The sequence below is a fragment of the Aptenodytes patagonicus genome, chromosome 14 (assembly GCF_965638725.1).
Source record: "Aptenodytes patagonicus chromosome 14, bAptPat1.pri.cur, whole genome shotgun sequence".
In the NCBI taxonomy this organism is placed as follows: Eukaryota; Metazoa; Chordata; class Aves; order Sphenisciformes; family Spheniscidae; genus Aptenodytes; species Aptenodytes patagonicus.
The window spans coordinates 9,947,533-9,963,566 of NC_134962.1; the positions used below are offsets into that span (position 1 = coordinate 9,947,533).

Sequence of the window (16,034 nt, forward strand, 5' to 3'; positions counted from 1 at the left end):
AGCTCTCAAGGTCAAACCCAAAACGGCCTAATGACTCTGGGACTCGGATCTGACCTCCAGTAGCAGCAAGGAGCCAGGAGAAGATGAATGGTTCGGGAACCAGAAAATGAAGCTTTTGAAGCCAATAACACCCTCTGGCAGTGAGCAATCAATTGACAGAGAAATGAGAGAGAGAAAAAAACCCACCAGACCATTCAGCCAGGCTGCAGGAAGGGCAGCACCATAAAGTAGGACTATCTCATAAATAGAGCAGCACCTTTTTTCCTTCCTCTCTCTTTCCCAGGGGAGAGTGGCCATGGGAACAGACATGCTTTGTGCCCTCTGAAGGGGATGCAGGAGAGCAGATTGGCTCTACCTGCAGCAGGTTAATTGGGACACACAGCTCCAGTATTGCTACCCTTAGGATGCTTTTTCCTCTCTAAGAAATAAAGGAAAACAATAAGCCAATATTAGCTCCTCTGATGAGCCTGGCCATTCAGGACTGCCTTGGGAATTGCCAGCTCATTCCATGTAATGCATGGAGAGCCCTCAGCTGCTGGGGACCCTCATTCACATCTGTCTGTGCCAGATTTCAACCATTGAAAGGTTATTCCTAGATGCCTTGGTAATTCCTATAAACTTATTTCCCTGGCATGCTGAGGGGTTTTTTTTTCCCTTAGTATTTTGCCTTCTTTAAACGACTCCCAATTTAGACTGGATTTGTATTTCCCACTCAGCAGTGGGTTTCTCCCTGTGCCAGGCTTCTTCTGTGTCTCGTTTCCAAATGTGCTGAGCAACTTCTCACCAGACCAAGTCCAGCAGCTCGCCTCAGGCAGCAGATGATTGTCACAAGTGTTGTCAATGAGAGATGCTGGATATTGCATGCATTAAAAAGCCATATTTTAACACCTAGAGAAGAGCTGGGATCTTTTGCAAATCTTGGTCTGTTGGGGATTTTTGGCATTTTGTGCTGCACTCATGAAGAGGCCAAATGGCAGCGCAGAAATAGGTGCCCATTTCTGCAGACGTGTGGAGCCCTAGGAGACCCCGGGATCGCCTCTTCCAGCAGGGAGGCCGTGGGGTAAATGCCCCAGTTCAGTAATCAGCATTTTGCAGTAGCGTGAGCAATTTGCGTGCCTTGTTCAGGACCCAGTTAATATCTGGGCTTCCCCGTGGGCAAGCAAGTGTACGTGGAAAGGGTTAAGCACTGCCCTGGGGAAGGTGGGTCTTACCAGCTTGTCTCGGTGGAAGAGCAGAGAGCTGAAGCGTCTGCCAGAGCTCATTAGGGATAATGCAACGTGATCGGAGACAGAGCTTTATCCAGCGGCTAAAGGAACCCACAGGGTGGCTTTCGTCTGACCTTGCACTGGATTGCACGGTCTCTCCCCGGGGCATGGCCTCTGCAGACCCGTTCTCTCTTTCCAAAGAAAGTTATTGCAGACGGAAGGGACGGATGCCTCTGCTGCAGGGACCGTGGCACTCAGGAGTTAGATGTGTCACAGCCTGTGTGTGTTTAGAGGGACAGGTTATTTTCTGCTGGCCAAGCGGAGCCTTAATCGAAACGTCCAAATGACGTTAGAGCTACTTCCCTGCAGTGACTCGGGAGCCACAGCAGGGCGAGTCAAGCAGAGCCATGCTCCAAGAGGAAAACAGTGGGCCCGGGCAAGGACTGTTCAGCTGAACTGCAATGAAATTTCAGAACAGAAACACAAAAAAGAAGTGACCTGGCCCCAGTCCACATGCGGTATGTGTTTTGCAAACCCCAAAGCTGTCGTGTTCACAGTCTGCTCGATGTGCGAGAGAACGGGACCACGTGCCTGACAGAAAATCCCAAGTTTCCCAGGACATCAAAACCGCACATTTCCCTGGAATGACAAGTTCTATCTTTGGCAAACAAAACTCAGGCTTTTTAATACGCTTTTCCGCCAATGTGCCATGTTAGCGTGTGTTTGTTTAGCAAACAGTTACTAGGAGGCCTCCGTAGGATAAAAAAAAAAGTGATACTGGGTATTATTATTCATGGATGGAGGTGGGGAGGAGAAAGAAAAACAGTGCTAATGTAGCCAACAAGTTCAAGTAAGGTTCAACTTTGCTATTCCAAAATCTGCTGCTATGATAATGAGACAGTCAAATCAGCTCAAATTAAGAGCTCAGGAAGGCTCAGCCTTTCAAAGAAGTACATTCGTGACAAGATTAATTTCTGCCAGCCAGTATATAGTGTGGTATCATCCTATATTAACATAGAAACTCCAAACAAAAAAAAGGCAACTGAAAAATGCGCTAAAACTCAGGGAAGTATATAATTTCCCTTAATCTTCAATGCTGGTCTTTGCTATTCTGCACATGGATTAAAATACGATGTACCACCTGGCACTGTTCAGCTGCCATTTACAGGAAACCTTGCCTCCTCCCCTCCCCTCTCTTCAATAAACATTCACTGAAAGGCAGCACGGCTGCATTTTTCAAATAGTTTCAGGTGACTTTTATTAGGGTAAAGGGCAAAAAAAAATCAGTAAAACAGCCACCAAAAAACGCAAACAACCAAAAAATCCCAAGAAACAGTATAAAAACTAGCTCTGCTCCCTATCCAAATGGACAGTGGCTGGTTTTTTCCTTTTTCTTCTTTTTTTCTTTTCTCCTCCCCCCCCCCCCCCCCTTTTTTTTTTTCTTCTTTCCATTCAGCTCTGGTTTTCTGCAGTCCCCTGAATATTGCAAAAGGCATGGTAAAGAAAAAGTAAGTTCTTGTTGTAAATGTACTTCTCAGGTAGCACGGTAGCATAAGTGCGTCTCTGCTGCTTGTGACCACCCTGGGAGGGTGACAGTAGCGAGGTGATCTCAGAGGTCTGTGCTGAGGAGGGGATGAGAGAAGGAAGGGACCACGCTGTGTGATGTGTATCTCATTGCTGGCCTGCCTGAGCAGTGTCTGTTGGGAGCATGCTGGGATGCAGTAACGTAGGAGAGGCTATCGTAAGAGATTTCAAAGCTATCAGAAAGCCAAGAGCTATCTGGAGTAGGTGTTTGTTTCTTGTGGTTTGGAAAGTCCATGTCGAGAAGTCAGTGAGCATGGGAGTGAGTGTTCCCAGATTGCCAGATGACACTTCAAAGAATTTGAGCTTTTTCTGAGCTCAAGAGAGAGTTTAAAAAAAAAAAATCAAACCAAAAAAAACCTCCCAAAACCGAAATACCCCAACAAACAACCAAGTATACATCTCCACACTTCAGTTTCATCCTCTGTATTTATAGCTAGAATGTATCAAAATTGTCTTACTGAGCTGAGATTAAACTCTCTTGTTGAAATGCTGTACAGCTGCCTTGTCTTTTGCATTCAAACAGATTCTCTATCTACTGTCTCTACTTACCACTTGCTACGACCTCATACTAATATGAATGATTAATTGCCAAGGATTAGCTTTTAGCTGCTTTTGTACACAGTTTGTATACAGTTGTTGTTATTTATTAAATATGTGATATCTAATCCAGTGTTTAGTGCTTACAAAGGGAAGAACCATCTGTGCTTGAGATTAAAACACTTCATTCACTTTGTGCCAAAGCCCTCACCAAGGGCTCTGTGCTCTGCTGTAGTTAGAAAAAAGCCTTGGGAACCCAGGCTTGGGAGGGGTGGACCCACGTGTGGACATGTCCCTGCATCAAAGCCCTTCTGTCTGATACAAGGTCTGCCTTGCCAAACACGAAGATATGTGCGGGCATGATGGAGAGCAGAGAAGCTGATCAGGAAAACAAGAGGTTTTAGCAGAATAAAGGACTTAAGAACTAGGAAGGTGCTGAGAGCTTGGAGGGATCCTGCAGAGATGTTTCCCACCACCTGCGGGCTTCATGTTTCTTTTGCGAAAAGGGGGCTGATAACATTCAATTTCTTTGCAGGCTACTTGCAAGGAGTAAACAATTAACAGCTGTAATCCCTTGTGTGAGCCCAAGGCTTTCTTACCAGTGCAAGATATGCCACCAGAGCTCCTCTTACATCAGGCTGTAGGTGCATGGGCAAACTCTGGGGCTGTGCAGCCTGGGCAAAGGCTGCACCCATGGTACAGGAGGATTTGTCTCCCCAAAGGAGTACATCACCCCCAGCTTGTGAGGCAGCAAAAGTGCCTCAGCATAAATTTTGTGCCCTTGTTCCAAGTGTGAATGGAAAAAAACCCCTCTCAGACCTGCTGGAGAAACCTCCCATGACCTGCAGAAGGAGCCCAGGTGCAGCGGTCCCGATAAGCTAGTCAGCCCTTGGGGACAGCCTCCTGAAATGCTCGGGCACTGGGGTAGCAGGGCCGTGCTAGCGTCAAACATATTAAACAGGTAGAGGATAGTGCCACTGCCTTTCTATCTATAGGGATTTACTGTTCCGGCAGGCATCCCTGTCTATTCATAATGTCATCAGTGTGGCTGATGCTGGTAACTGGATTTGCCACTTCTCCTAACACATTTCTGGAAAAAATGTTAAACAGGTCACCATTTTTGCAGACAAAACATCACTTGAGCTCTGTTCTCATTTCCTCGCTATGTGGCAACCCAGTATGGTATCAATGACTAGATAAATCTCCCTGCAGCAAAACTAATTATACTTTTTGGTGGAAAGCGGCAGTGGAATTGGTTTAGTCTTCCAAAAAATTCCACACTATAATATGCAGGACTAATGTGCCTCAGATTTGAAAAGAATTAATATCAATTATTCTCATGCATATTCATGAGAGGAAGACTGGTTTAGCAATCAAGCTAATAGTTTTTGCTTAATTACATTTAGTTGATTTCATGCTATCTTGGCACATTCCTGATTGAATTTAACCATTTAAAAAAAAACCCCTCCCACAACTTTTCCAGCAAACACCAACACTTTAAGCTCAGCATCCCCTGTAAATAGTGTCTGAGGCTGAGCAGACTGCTTGGAACAGTGGGATTTGATCACGAGCATTGTCTCTCCCTGGTACAGGGTAAAATCACAAAAACATCTTGACGAGCAGTTCCCAGGTGTTCACCGGTGCTGAGGCTTAAGGCATTCTTTTTTTTTTTTTTTTATTTTTCTGAACCCAAAACATTGAATACAAGATAGCAGGAATGGGAGATGTACCTGAAAGGGGAGCACCAAGCTGGAGGGAGGGTTTTGTCTGGGTAGGTGGTCTGGAACCTGACCCTGGTAACAGCTAATAACTTGCTGTGGTGCAGAGGGTTGAAGAGCAGGTGGGATGTTCTGTGCGTTGTGGGTAGGTGTTTCACCATTAGGATCTGTCTCTTTAGTTGCCTTTCAGGGAAAGACCAGGCTGTGCTATACTGCACTGCCATTCCCCACTTCTGTGCTCCAAGACCAGCATTTTGCACGGCACAAAGGGTGGGAATGTGCGACCAAGATGAAGATGTAGTGGGTTGGGCAAGAGGGCTGGGAAGGGTGATGGTAGGAGCGCTCGCAAAGGAGACCCCCGGGTTGGGCTGGCAGGGAGCTGGGGAGAGCAGCTGCTGGCACGGCCAGAGCCCTCCTTGGGAGCATATATCACCTTCTGATGTGCAAGGCCTAAGCAGAGCATGCTGCCACAGCTTGAGGATGGCAGTAAGGTTTGTCTGCACAGACGTGCAGGGAGGACACGCATACAGTTTGGGTCTGTCTGGTGCTGTCAGAGCTGGACATCTTGCAGTACTGTTGCTTGCTGTGGTTGCAGTCTTCCTGGGCAGAAGGCAAGGTCAAGAGAAAAATGGGAAACTTGAGCTTCCATGTGCCATGTGTTTGTTTTCTTTTTTGATTTTCCCCATGCTAGCAGCAGCAGAAATAGGACAGACGCTCCCCTCTCATCCTCTCTTGAGCACTTTCACTGCACTGATGTCTAAAGGCAGTGTATGCCTTTGAAGTTTGCCTTTTCGGTATTTTCATTCATTTATCATCTTCTTCTCCAGCACACCATTTGCATCTGGGCTTTGCTCAGAAGGAAGGCTGACACTATTTATCATTTAATGGGGCTTGATAGCTCTCTGACAACTAAACATGTTCTTAACAGCATTAAGGAATTTACAGGCAGCCATGCCTGAAGGCTACTTTTCTGCCCACTTTAGCTTAGTCAGCAGCAGTTGTAGCTGCGGCTCTCTGGGTGCCTGTAGGCAAACGAAGCATTGACATACAATCAGCAGAAGTATTGTATCCCCTTTTAAACCAAGTAGACTTACTCTCTCAACAGACAAATTTATTACAGCTATAACTGACATCAAATAATTAACCATTATTCAATCTGGGCTTTTGCAGGCAACGTCAAAATTAAGATCTCGGATATTTCCAAAGCAAAGTATAAATGGTTTTATCTTGGTTTTGTTTTTATGGATTTTATACTACGCAGTAATGCTTACAGAAAAGCATAGGAGTTTGCACTCAGAGACTGTGGACACAGTCACTGGGGGCACTGCAGGGACATGAGTGAGCTGGTGTGTGCAGGGTCCTACCCCTCCAGAGAGCAGATCTCCTGGTGCAAATGGGTCTCAAGGACCCCCCTGGGGCAGGATGCAGAAGTGGCACGGAAAGTGCCAGAACAGGGAAAACTCTTAAGCATGGGTTTATACTCCACAGAAATCAGTGGGACTTAAGGGTTTTGGAGATTCAAGGTCTCACATTGCATCTTAACACCCTTCCACATGAAAAAGCAGATTAAAGGTTATCTGTATTTCCCTTGTGACCCTATCCCCAAGTTTGGCCTCAACTTCTTGTCCTGATCCAAGAAGCAAGTGTTACTTTTCTTTATGGACTTAGTATTTTCTAGAAAAAACATCCTGCAAGCCCAATGGTCAGAATCATGACATCAGAAGTGACCATGTTCTGCAAACTGTTTCAGTTTATGAATAAATAGGCATTTTCTAGTGAAGAGATGTTTCCTAAAACAAGTCCCTGTCAATAAATACCATAGACATGCATAGCTGCCATGAGTAGGAGACGTTACTCCCTCGCAGAACGAAGCGGGGAGGAGATTAAGGAACTCTCCATCTGTTTCTGCACTGTGCAGCACGTGGGATATCGCTCAAAATACACTGTGCTCTCTGTTTCTCAGAGCCTGGGGAGACAGAGGCTGGCATAGGCATGGCAGGATGGAGCTGGACAGGCTCAATATACTTAAAGTATACTGTTTGCTTGGGGAAGTAGGGGAGCTGCAGGAAAAACCCCTTGGTAAATGGAGCATATGAATGAAACCTGGTCCTGATGCCAAGTTTATTCTGCAGGCCTTGATGGAGCTAAAAAAGCGCATTAGACAAAACCATTATTGAACTTCTTGATTACATAACAATTTCCTCATCGTATTTCCAAGAATATTGAATCTATATTCAAACACCCTCCTACTCGCTCCCACACACCACCCCTTCTTGCTATATCAGCTTCATTACTGAGTATGAAGACAGAAAAAGTATAGGGCATGTTGCCATGAGCAGATAGATCTCAGATGCTTACACTGAGATTTTAGAGCCATCTATGGGATTTTGACAGCCAATTCTCATTAATTTTAATGGCCTTGAAAGTCTCCGGTCTTATGCCTTGACCTTAGTTAGGGTCTTTAGCAGTGCAAAGAACAGAGAGTCAAGCAATAAATATCACCAAACCTAAATGTTGGGTTAGTCCCTGCTGCCTAAAACCTACCCCACTCTGTGCTGTCTGGGGGGGTGGCATGCGCAACTTTGCTGCCCACAGACTTCTGCTACCACAAGCTCAAGAGAGAGACGGGAAATTTCTGAACAGACTGGCTTCTTTGCAGGAGCCATCTTCCCCCCCAGGGATGAGCACAGACCTTGCCAATACAAAGGATGAATCCCTGGGGCCACTCTGACCCAGCAAGCAGGATCAGGCCCAGTGCAGGTGGATATCTCCTGAAGGGTGTGTGGTAGAAGTTGCCTGCCTAGTTTTTGGGGGGATTTTGGAGGAGGTGGGGATTAATGGCTTGCAAGCATGGCACATCCATCCTGCCTCAGGAAGCAGCAGTTGCACACAAACTGGCTACACTTACTCGCATAATCACCTTGCTTGTCTCATTTGCATGTGTAATAACCAGCAGGTATGTACAATCATGCTAATCACTTCAACGCAACTGCTTTAAATTCATTCAGAACCTTGCCCTGCCTGTCCTTGGATTATTTAGCTCTCACAAAGGAACCATAGCAGCAATCCAGAGATTCATTCAATAAAAATCTTTGTGAAACAGTCAATTTAGTGGAGGAGAAGTTTTTTCTGGAATCCTGCCCATACATACTAAGACTTGCACTACAAGCCAGTGCTGTCATTAGGAGCCCATCCAATATACTCTGCGAGACACTTAGAAAAGTACCTGATGGGGAATTTCACAATTTATGGTGTGTTGCTACAGGTGAAATGTAAGAAGCAAAGAGGAAAGGAACTACACAGCTTCTCTCATGCAAGCTGTTGGAGGAAATGGTCTGAAAATTGTGCATGGAAAAACTATTCTTAAACCCTATCAGCTTTATGAGCGGTATAAGGAGTGTCTGTGATGCTCTGTTGAGGACACCTGGCCTGTCACGGCTCCCGTCATTAGCTCTGACGGACCCCGTGTGAGGACAGTGGAGAATGGCTCTCATGGATGTGGCACCAGAAGCACATGGTTTTCCTCACCTGCCTCTGCCACTGATGTGGCCTTTCCTCAGGCCAGTCATTTCACTCTTTTGTGCCTCCAAATCTTTTCCCTATGCCTCCAAATTTTAGGCTGCAAGCTTTTCCATTGTTTTAGCTATGCGTTTTATAGGACCTACTGCAGACATGGGGCATCCAACTCAGAAGCTCTGGATGTGCCTGCAGTGATATTGGAGGTGCCTTCTCCAGCCCCACAACAAGTCAACATATACCAGATAAGCCAGAAGCAAGACCTAGGAGGGGGTGCAGCTAGCTTCATACCTAGGAATATGCACATTTCAACAGCACTCACAAAATCTAACAGGCCCCCGATGCTTAACTTTCCCACCCCTGTTCCTTCTGCAAGTCCAAGCCTGCACTCTAGGGACCTTTCTATGCTCAAGCCTGTTCAACCTCAGCTCTTTGACTGCCAGCCCAAAACTTTTCACCGGCACAAGGCCATGTTGTATGTTTTTTAACGAGTCATGAAAACTAGTGCTACAGCAGGAGGCCCTCTCCCCATGCTTGCTTCCATTTCAAGCAGCAGTTAGCAGCTGACTCGGCAGCAAGGTTTTGGGTCAGTGCTCTGAAGCAGGGACAACAGGCACTTTTTTCCAGTGACCGCGTGCCTAAGCAGCTGGAGTCTCATTCACTGCAGAGGGATCATTCCTGCTCAAGTCCAGATTTGTCCCATTGGCTTTTCTTGTTGAAGAGAAGTAAACCTGAAAGAGGAAAGGAAGGACGAAAGACCAGGAATCAAATGAAAAGGCTGCCTGCCACACAGAGCATCTCTACAGGCGTTATTGGTGGTATAAATGTCTTTCCTTCAGCTTTCTGTCTCTCATTACTGACAGCGGAAAATACGAAAGCTGCCAAGCTAGAGGTTCAGTATGGCCAAGATAGGAAACCTTGTTAGACAGACAGATTGTGATTTTATTAATCTGAAATCCCAGACCATAAATAAATGGGGATAGAGCCCTGTGCCACTAAATGCAGTGCTAATGCCTGATGGCAGCAGCTGGATCCAGTTTTCTGTGGACAACTGCTCCTTGGGTGATTTTTGTCAGATGGTGGATGCTACCAGGACAAGGTATGCTTTAGAGAAGAAGGATCCTCTAAACCCCACTGGAGATATTTCATCTCCCAGTTTTTTGTACTTTCCAACTGAAAAGTGCTTTGAATACCTGAGGGCAGTCAACTCACATTTAGAAGTTTTTCTTAGTCTGACAAGATTCCCAAAGATGTATGATTGCAGTAGATCAATAAGGGCAAAAATATGTATCTTAGGAGCACAGGTGACACCTTGCTGCAACTTGCAGGAGAAATGATAAATGTCTCTCTCTGTTTATTGCTTAGTTCCATGGCTAAATCTGCTAAAACAAAAACAAATTTTACCCTCAGATCTCCTAGTTTTCAAACTTATGTTCATCTGGCATTGCCTTGATCTTCAAAGCAGGAAGGTATATCAAAGGAAACAGAAGGTTTGACACCAATTACTGCTGCTGGATGCCATCCACTGAATAAAGATGGAGTGTTAATATTTACACAGAAAGTGAAGTAGATAAAACACACTAGGTACCTCTAAGTCTACAAATAAGCCCTTCTGTGTAGAGTGGGCAGAGATAAACCCAAGCAAAAAAATTGAAATTACCATTGAAAATATCCCAAACACCTTCAGAAATGTTGGGTTGTAAACAAAGACATGACAGCAAAAACACCGAAAGAGCCTTCTAGGAAAGCAAATCAGGCTTTCCGCTTCTCGGGAGTATTACCTGGTCTTCAGGAGATGGTCTTTTGAAACAAACAACCATGCAGAAGTAGTTAACGTATAAATTTATCCCCACTTCACCATGAGACACTTGACTTACATTTTATTCTCTTGAGTTTGAAGCCATCAGTTCAAGCACTTTTGCCTGCGTCCCTCTCTGCTTCTCTTCATCCCATGGTTCTTCCTACTTTTTTGTACCTCCCAAGTCTGTCCCACAGCTTCTTTGGATCATTGACCTGAGAAGTCTCTCAACAAGGCAAACCCCCCATTGCACAAGTTGTCGTGCGTTTGTTCATATTTCAGCAGCAAATTTATGGAAGAGGAAGGTAGCGAGGAGGAGGCGAAAGGTTCACTAGCACTGCGAGGGTGCACAGCACAGCTAACAACAAACATACTTTTAGGCAACCTGTTTAAAAAGCATTTTTAAATGCTTTACCCAGCATTTTTCCTGGTAACAGTTTAGTAACTGAAAGTGAGGCTATTCTAAAATTCCCGGTACTCTGAGGAATTTACACGATTTGCTTCTTCCATTTAATCCAATTTAGACAATGAAACCAGAGTGTTTAATGGAGCTAATTTTTATTTCTAGTCAAATCTCATTCTTCAGATTAAGTTATTAGGTCTGCAGTGTTAAGTGCAGTGTTAAGTTATTAGTTCTACAAATCAAAGTTATATAGTACATTTTAGCGAGTTAAGAGGTAAATGATTTTATTACATTAATTTGGAAGGGATTTTCTTAACAGCAAGTGGATTTTAAAACAGTTGTTGAAATCAAAATTTCAAAATTGAAACTCTTGCCTTAAATTTGGATTTTTTTGAAGGTATATGGGCTTTTCTCCTAAAGCCATAGCTTAAGCTTGCTATATGAATTTAATTCAAGTGAAGCTTCCAGCCTTTGTAGACCATTTCTGCCCTTCAGCTTTGGAGAAGAGGTGAGGCTCTTCTTGAGAAGACCACAGTGTTTCTGAACCATATTGGATCTGCATGTTTCTCCTACAGCAGCAAGGCTTGTTCCACTGTAGTGACTGTCCGTTTAGGGATAGATGTTCAGAAGTCTGATATTTCCCAACTGTTAAATGTCTGTGCTGAGCTTGACTGAAGAGAAATCCTGCAAGAATTTCTTTCTCCAGTGCCCGAGGTGGTAACTGTGGATATCCTGGTATTGTGAGACTGGCTGAGAAAGGTCACTGTGAGGAAACCTAAAATCTAGTTATATGGGCAAGGAAGGAGCGTGCCAGATTTGCAATTCGTGATGCAGACCTCTTGTCTTACGTTTTACAATTCATTGCTTAATATTGTGTATCTAGTCATCATGCACATACATTGTAATTGATTTCATACTGCTTTTCTATCAAGCAGGAGAAAAGCAAGCATAAGGGACCAACTTACACTGAAATGAATACCAAAAACATTAGTCACATGTATGTGTGTTTTGAAATCATTGCTGTATTTTGGCAGTAACCTAAGAAACTAGCTATAATCCCACCCAATTAACAAACTAGAGAAAGAACTCGCTAGTAGAAAAAACACTCCTCAAATTGTCTGTCAGCTCTAAAACCTGCCTAAAATGACTTTAAAAGAAGATGTAATTAGGGAAACTGGAAAGTATAGCATTAATGTCTATATAAAACAGGTATGGAAGGACAGCCTGCCTACACCATCTGAAAGCTGCAAATACACTAATCTTCACGCTTCACATGAAATCAAACACTTCACGCTTCCCAGCTCTGCATAGTTGGTGGCCCAGGATCTGATCAGATTTACATGGGTTTTTAGAGAGGCTGCTCACTGCAGACCCTTCTCCTCTCATTGCGCTCTTTAGCCCAAGAGCTGGTTTCTGATAATGGATGAGCTCTCCAGTGGTTGGACCTGCCCTGCCGTGACTGTCTCAGTGTTGTGCGGTTCGGTTTGCCTGGATGAGTTTGCTCTTTCCCCTGGTTGTGATGAGGACCTGGGATGGCCAGTCGGTCACATGCAGAGTAGCTCAGAGCTCAAAATGTTTTAGAAAGTTTGGTAAAGTTTTCATGTATTTCACAACCGTCAAGTTTCAAATTAGAGATGAGTCATTAAAAAGAGTATATTACTTGTACGCTTATAAGTAGTAGAATTGTACACACATCTCTGTAATTAGCCATAGGCACCCAAAATTACAGATGTAACCGTGCATTAAATGGAGGACATCGCTCTGATCGAATCTTGTATTCTCAATTGCATTCCTTCTTGCTTAGATTTCAGAGCCTGTTGTCCAGATGGGCTTTGTTGGGCACCTAATTAGTAGTTAATTAAAAGCTCCTGCTGTGAACTGCTTCACAGCCCTCCTGGCATCCTAGCTGCTTGGTACGCGTTCCTTGACTACACAGAGATGAAGGCACAGGAGTTGAAGTAGATGCTTTATCTCCTTTATGCATCTGACATAACTAAAGCAGCTTCCAAAGTAAAATCACCTCAGGATGCATTGGTTATCTGACTTCTGTGTACTAAGAGCAAAATTAGTCTTGAAATGTCTAAGTGGAAACACAGCCATGCGTTAATGGCAATGATAGATAGCGTAATATATTCTGAGATGAACTCACTGTTTTCTCTTTCCTTTCCAGATTTTGGCAATCATTTCCATCATGTTTATTGTACTATCTACAATTGCCTTGTCCCTTAACACACTTCCTGAACTACAAGGCATGGATGAATTTGGGCAGACCACAGATAATCCCCAACTTGCCCATGTGGAAGCGGTGTGCATTGCGTGGTTTACAATGGAATACCTCTTGCGGTTCCTATCCTCGCCTAAGAAATGGAAGTTTTTCAAAGGCCCGCTGAATGCTATTGATTTGCTAGCTATCTTACCGTACTATGTCACTATCTTCCTCACAGAATCCAATAAAAGTGTACTTCAGTTCCAAAATGTACGACGAGTGGTCCAAATATTTCGGATTATGAGGATACTCCGGATTCTAAAACTCGCCCGGCACTCAACGGGTTTACAGTCCTTGGGGTTTACACTGAGGAGGAGTTACAATGAGCTTGGATTACTCATCTTGTTTTTGGCCATGGGCATTATGATCTTTTCCAGTTTAGTGTTTTTTGCAGAAAAGGACGAGGATGATACAAAATTCAAGAGCATCCCAGCTTCTTTCTGGTGGGCAACAATCACCATGACAACAGTAGGCTACGGAGACATCTACCCCAAAACACTTTTAGGTAAAATAGTAGGAGGACTGTGCTGCATTGCTGGAGTGCTGGTGATTGCTCTTCCCATCCCAATTATTGTCAATAACTTCTCTGAGTTCTACAAAGAGCAGAAGAGACAGGAGAAAGCCATTAAGCGCAGGGAAGCTCTTGAAAGAGCAAAAAGGAACGGCAGTATTGTTTCCATGAACATGAAGGATGCGTTTGCCCGTAGTATAGAACTCATGGACATTGTGGTTGAAAAGAATGGAGAAAGCATAGCCAAAAAGGATAAAGTTCAGGACAATCATTTGTCTCCCAGCAAATGGAAATGGACCAAGAGAACCCTCTCTGAAACTAGCTCTAGTAAATCTTTTGAAACTAAGGAACAAGGATCTCCAGAAAAAGCCAGGTCGTCTTCAAGTCCCCAGCACCTGAATGTCCAACAGCTAGAGGACATGTATAACAAAATGGCAAAGACTCAGTCCCAGCCAAACCTTAATACTAAAGAGTCAAGTCAACCTGGAAAGCAAAAGGAAGAGCTAGAAATGGAAACCCTTCCTGGCCCTATGGTGCCCTTGCTAACGACTCGTGCTGATGGGATCATTGACATGAGGAGCATGTCCAGTATCGACAGCTTCATAAGCTGCGCGGCGGAGTTCCCTGACTCCGTGAGGTTTTCCCACAGCCCACTCGCTACCCTTCCCTGCAAAGGTGGCATTAACGTGATTCAGGAGCAGAGCAGGCCAGAGGGGAGCGGTGCCAGATTTGTGGAAATGAACCCAAGCTCCGAAGGCAGCCACCGTTCTGCTTTTTTCATAGAAAGTCCCAAAAGCTCCATAAAGGCCAGTAACCCTTTAAAACTAAGATCTCTGAAAGTCAACTTCATGGAAGAGGACACCAGCACATTAGTACCAGCATCAAATGTACTGAGAATATATCCAGACCCTCTCAAGAGCAGGGGAGCTGCTGCTGCTGCCACAGATAGTTCCTTTCTCTCTGACAGATCTCTCATGAGCCCAGAAGCCTCGATCTACACAACTGCGAGTGCGAGAACACCCCCAAAGTCACCAGAGACGCAGACAGCCATAGCTTTCAACTTCCATGATGCCAGTATACACAAATACATAGATGCTGACACTGATGATGAAGGTCAGCTGCTTTATGATTCGAGTCCACCCGGAAATGTGAGTCCCAAGTATAATGTTACAAACAGTGGCTATCTAAAGCAAAAAGATAATGTTTATAGAACAGAGAAGAACCATCTAGAAGCTGCTGCTTTACCCACCTCCCCTAAGCTGATAGGGCAAAACTGCATTTACTCTATGGAAGGTATCACTGGAAGAACCCAGGGCAATCAGGAGACTGTCAGACTAGAAAATCACATTTCCCCAGAAGTCCATGTATTACCAGGCAGCGGAGGACATGCTAACACACATGATCAAAGCATCTGAGATGGGCTCCAAAAGAACTTACGGAAAGTTTAAAGGAATGTCTTTACAGTCAACACAAAAAAAAGAGCTTCTGCATGGCATGAACTTGGCTGAAACAAGCCACCTCTTTCTAAAAGTCTGGGGGAGGTCCAGTGTGGGTTTGTGAAAATGTCCTTCTCTGAAACAACTCTAAAGACATTGCCCATATCAGTCAAAAATAAGGATTGCAAATCATGATCACACATTGATCTCCTTTCATGTTGTCCAGTGAAGCCAATGTGACCAAATATCCATCCATTCCCCTTGAACGCTAGAGCTCCTTTTGGAAATATTAACATCTGATTTGCATTAGTTCCATAAAGGATGCCAAGGCAGCCAGATTTGAACTCTGGAATAAATTGCTGGGGTTGGTATAAAGCTATCAAAAACACAATGCTCACTGCTTCAGGGCAGCTGTTCCCCATCTACAGCTTTCTCTGATGGATATTATGTCTAAAGGTAACAGGGAACACTTGCATTATTGGAAAATCCAAGCGAAAACCATTTAAAACAAATAACGGTCTAGAGAAACCAATTATTAAAATGCTCTGTGTGTGTTTAACAATACGATATCCTGTAGGACCTGACGTTTTCTTTTGAAATATCAGCAGGGTGAGTTGCACCACTTGTATCTAATTCCAAACATCCCCTAGGACATAGTGAAACTTGCACTTACCCTCTGCTAAAAATCGATACCTGCCCCAGGGCCAGCGCGTGGCCCGCAGGGGACCCACCGCCCACGCTGGGAAGGTGTGAAGGAGCCATGCAGAAGCAGGAATCTCTGGAGGCATCGCAGCCAGACCCCCTTCCCGGTGCCGGGGAGTGTAGGGCTGGAAGGAGAGCTCAGCTCTTGCCCTACCTCTCCGTGGAAGGGAGACGCTCGCTGCCCTGCCCCGCGGGGATGGCCAAGCGCGGTGGCGGCGCTGATGCTGCGGCTGGCCCCTGCAGCACGTGCCGGGGGTACCGGGATGGCTCCCTGGGCCTCCCCTTCCCGCCCGCACGCCGACTTGAGGTGTCAGCCAAAGTCTCGCCCTTGGCGTAGGAGAGGAACTGGTCGGTCTGA

General features: G+C 44.9%; 1 protein-coding gene across 1 annotated transcript in view; it reads left to right on the top strand.

The window, feature by feature from the left end:
• The window catches only part of KCNB1 (potassium voltage-gated channel subfamily B member 1), a 128,215-nt gene extending 112,430 nt beyond the window's left edge, over positions 1–15,785 (top strand). The window contains exon 3 of the mRNA XM_076352013.1: positions 12,932–15,785. Within this exon, the coding sequence (XP_076208128.1) occupies positions 12,932–14,953 (2,022 nt within the window). The 3' untranslated portion in view covers positions 14,954–15,785. The remainder of the gene's footprint in view (positions 1–12,931) is intronic.
• The last annotated feature ends 249 nt before the right edge of the window (positions 15,786–16,034 follow it).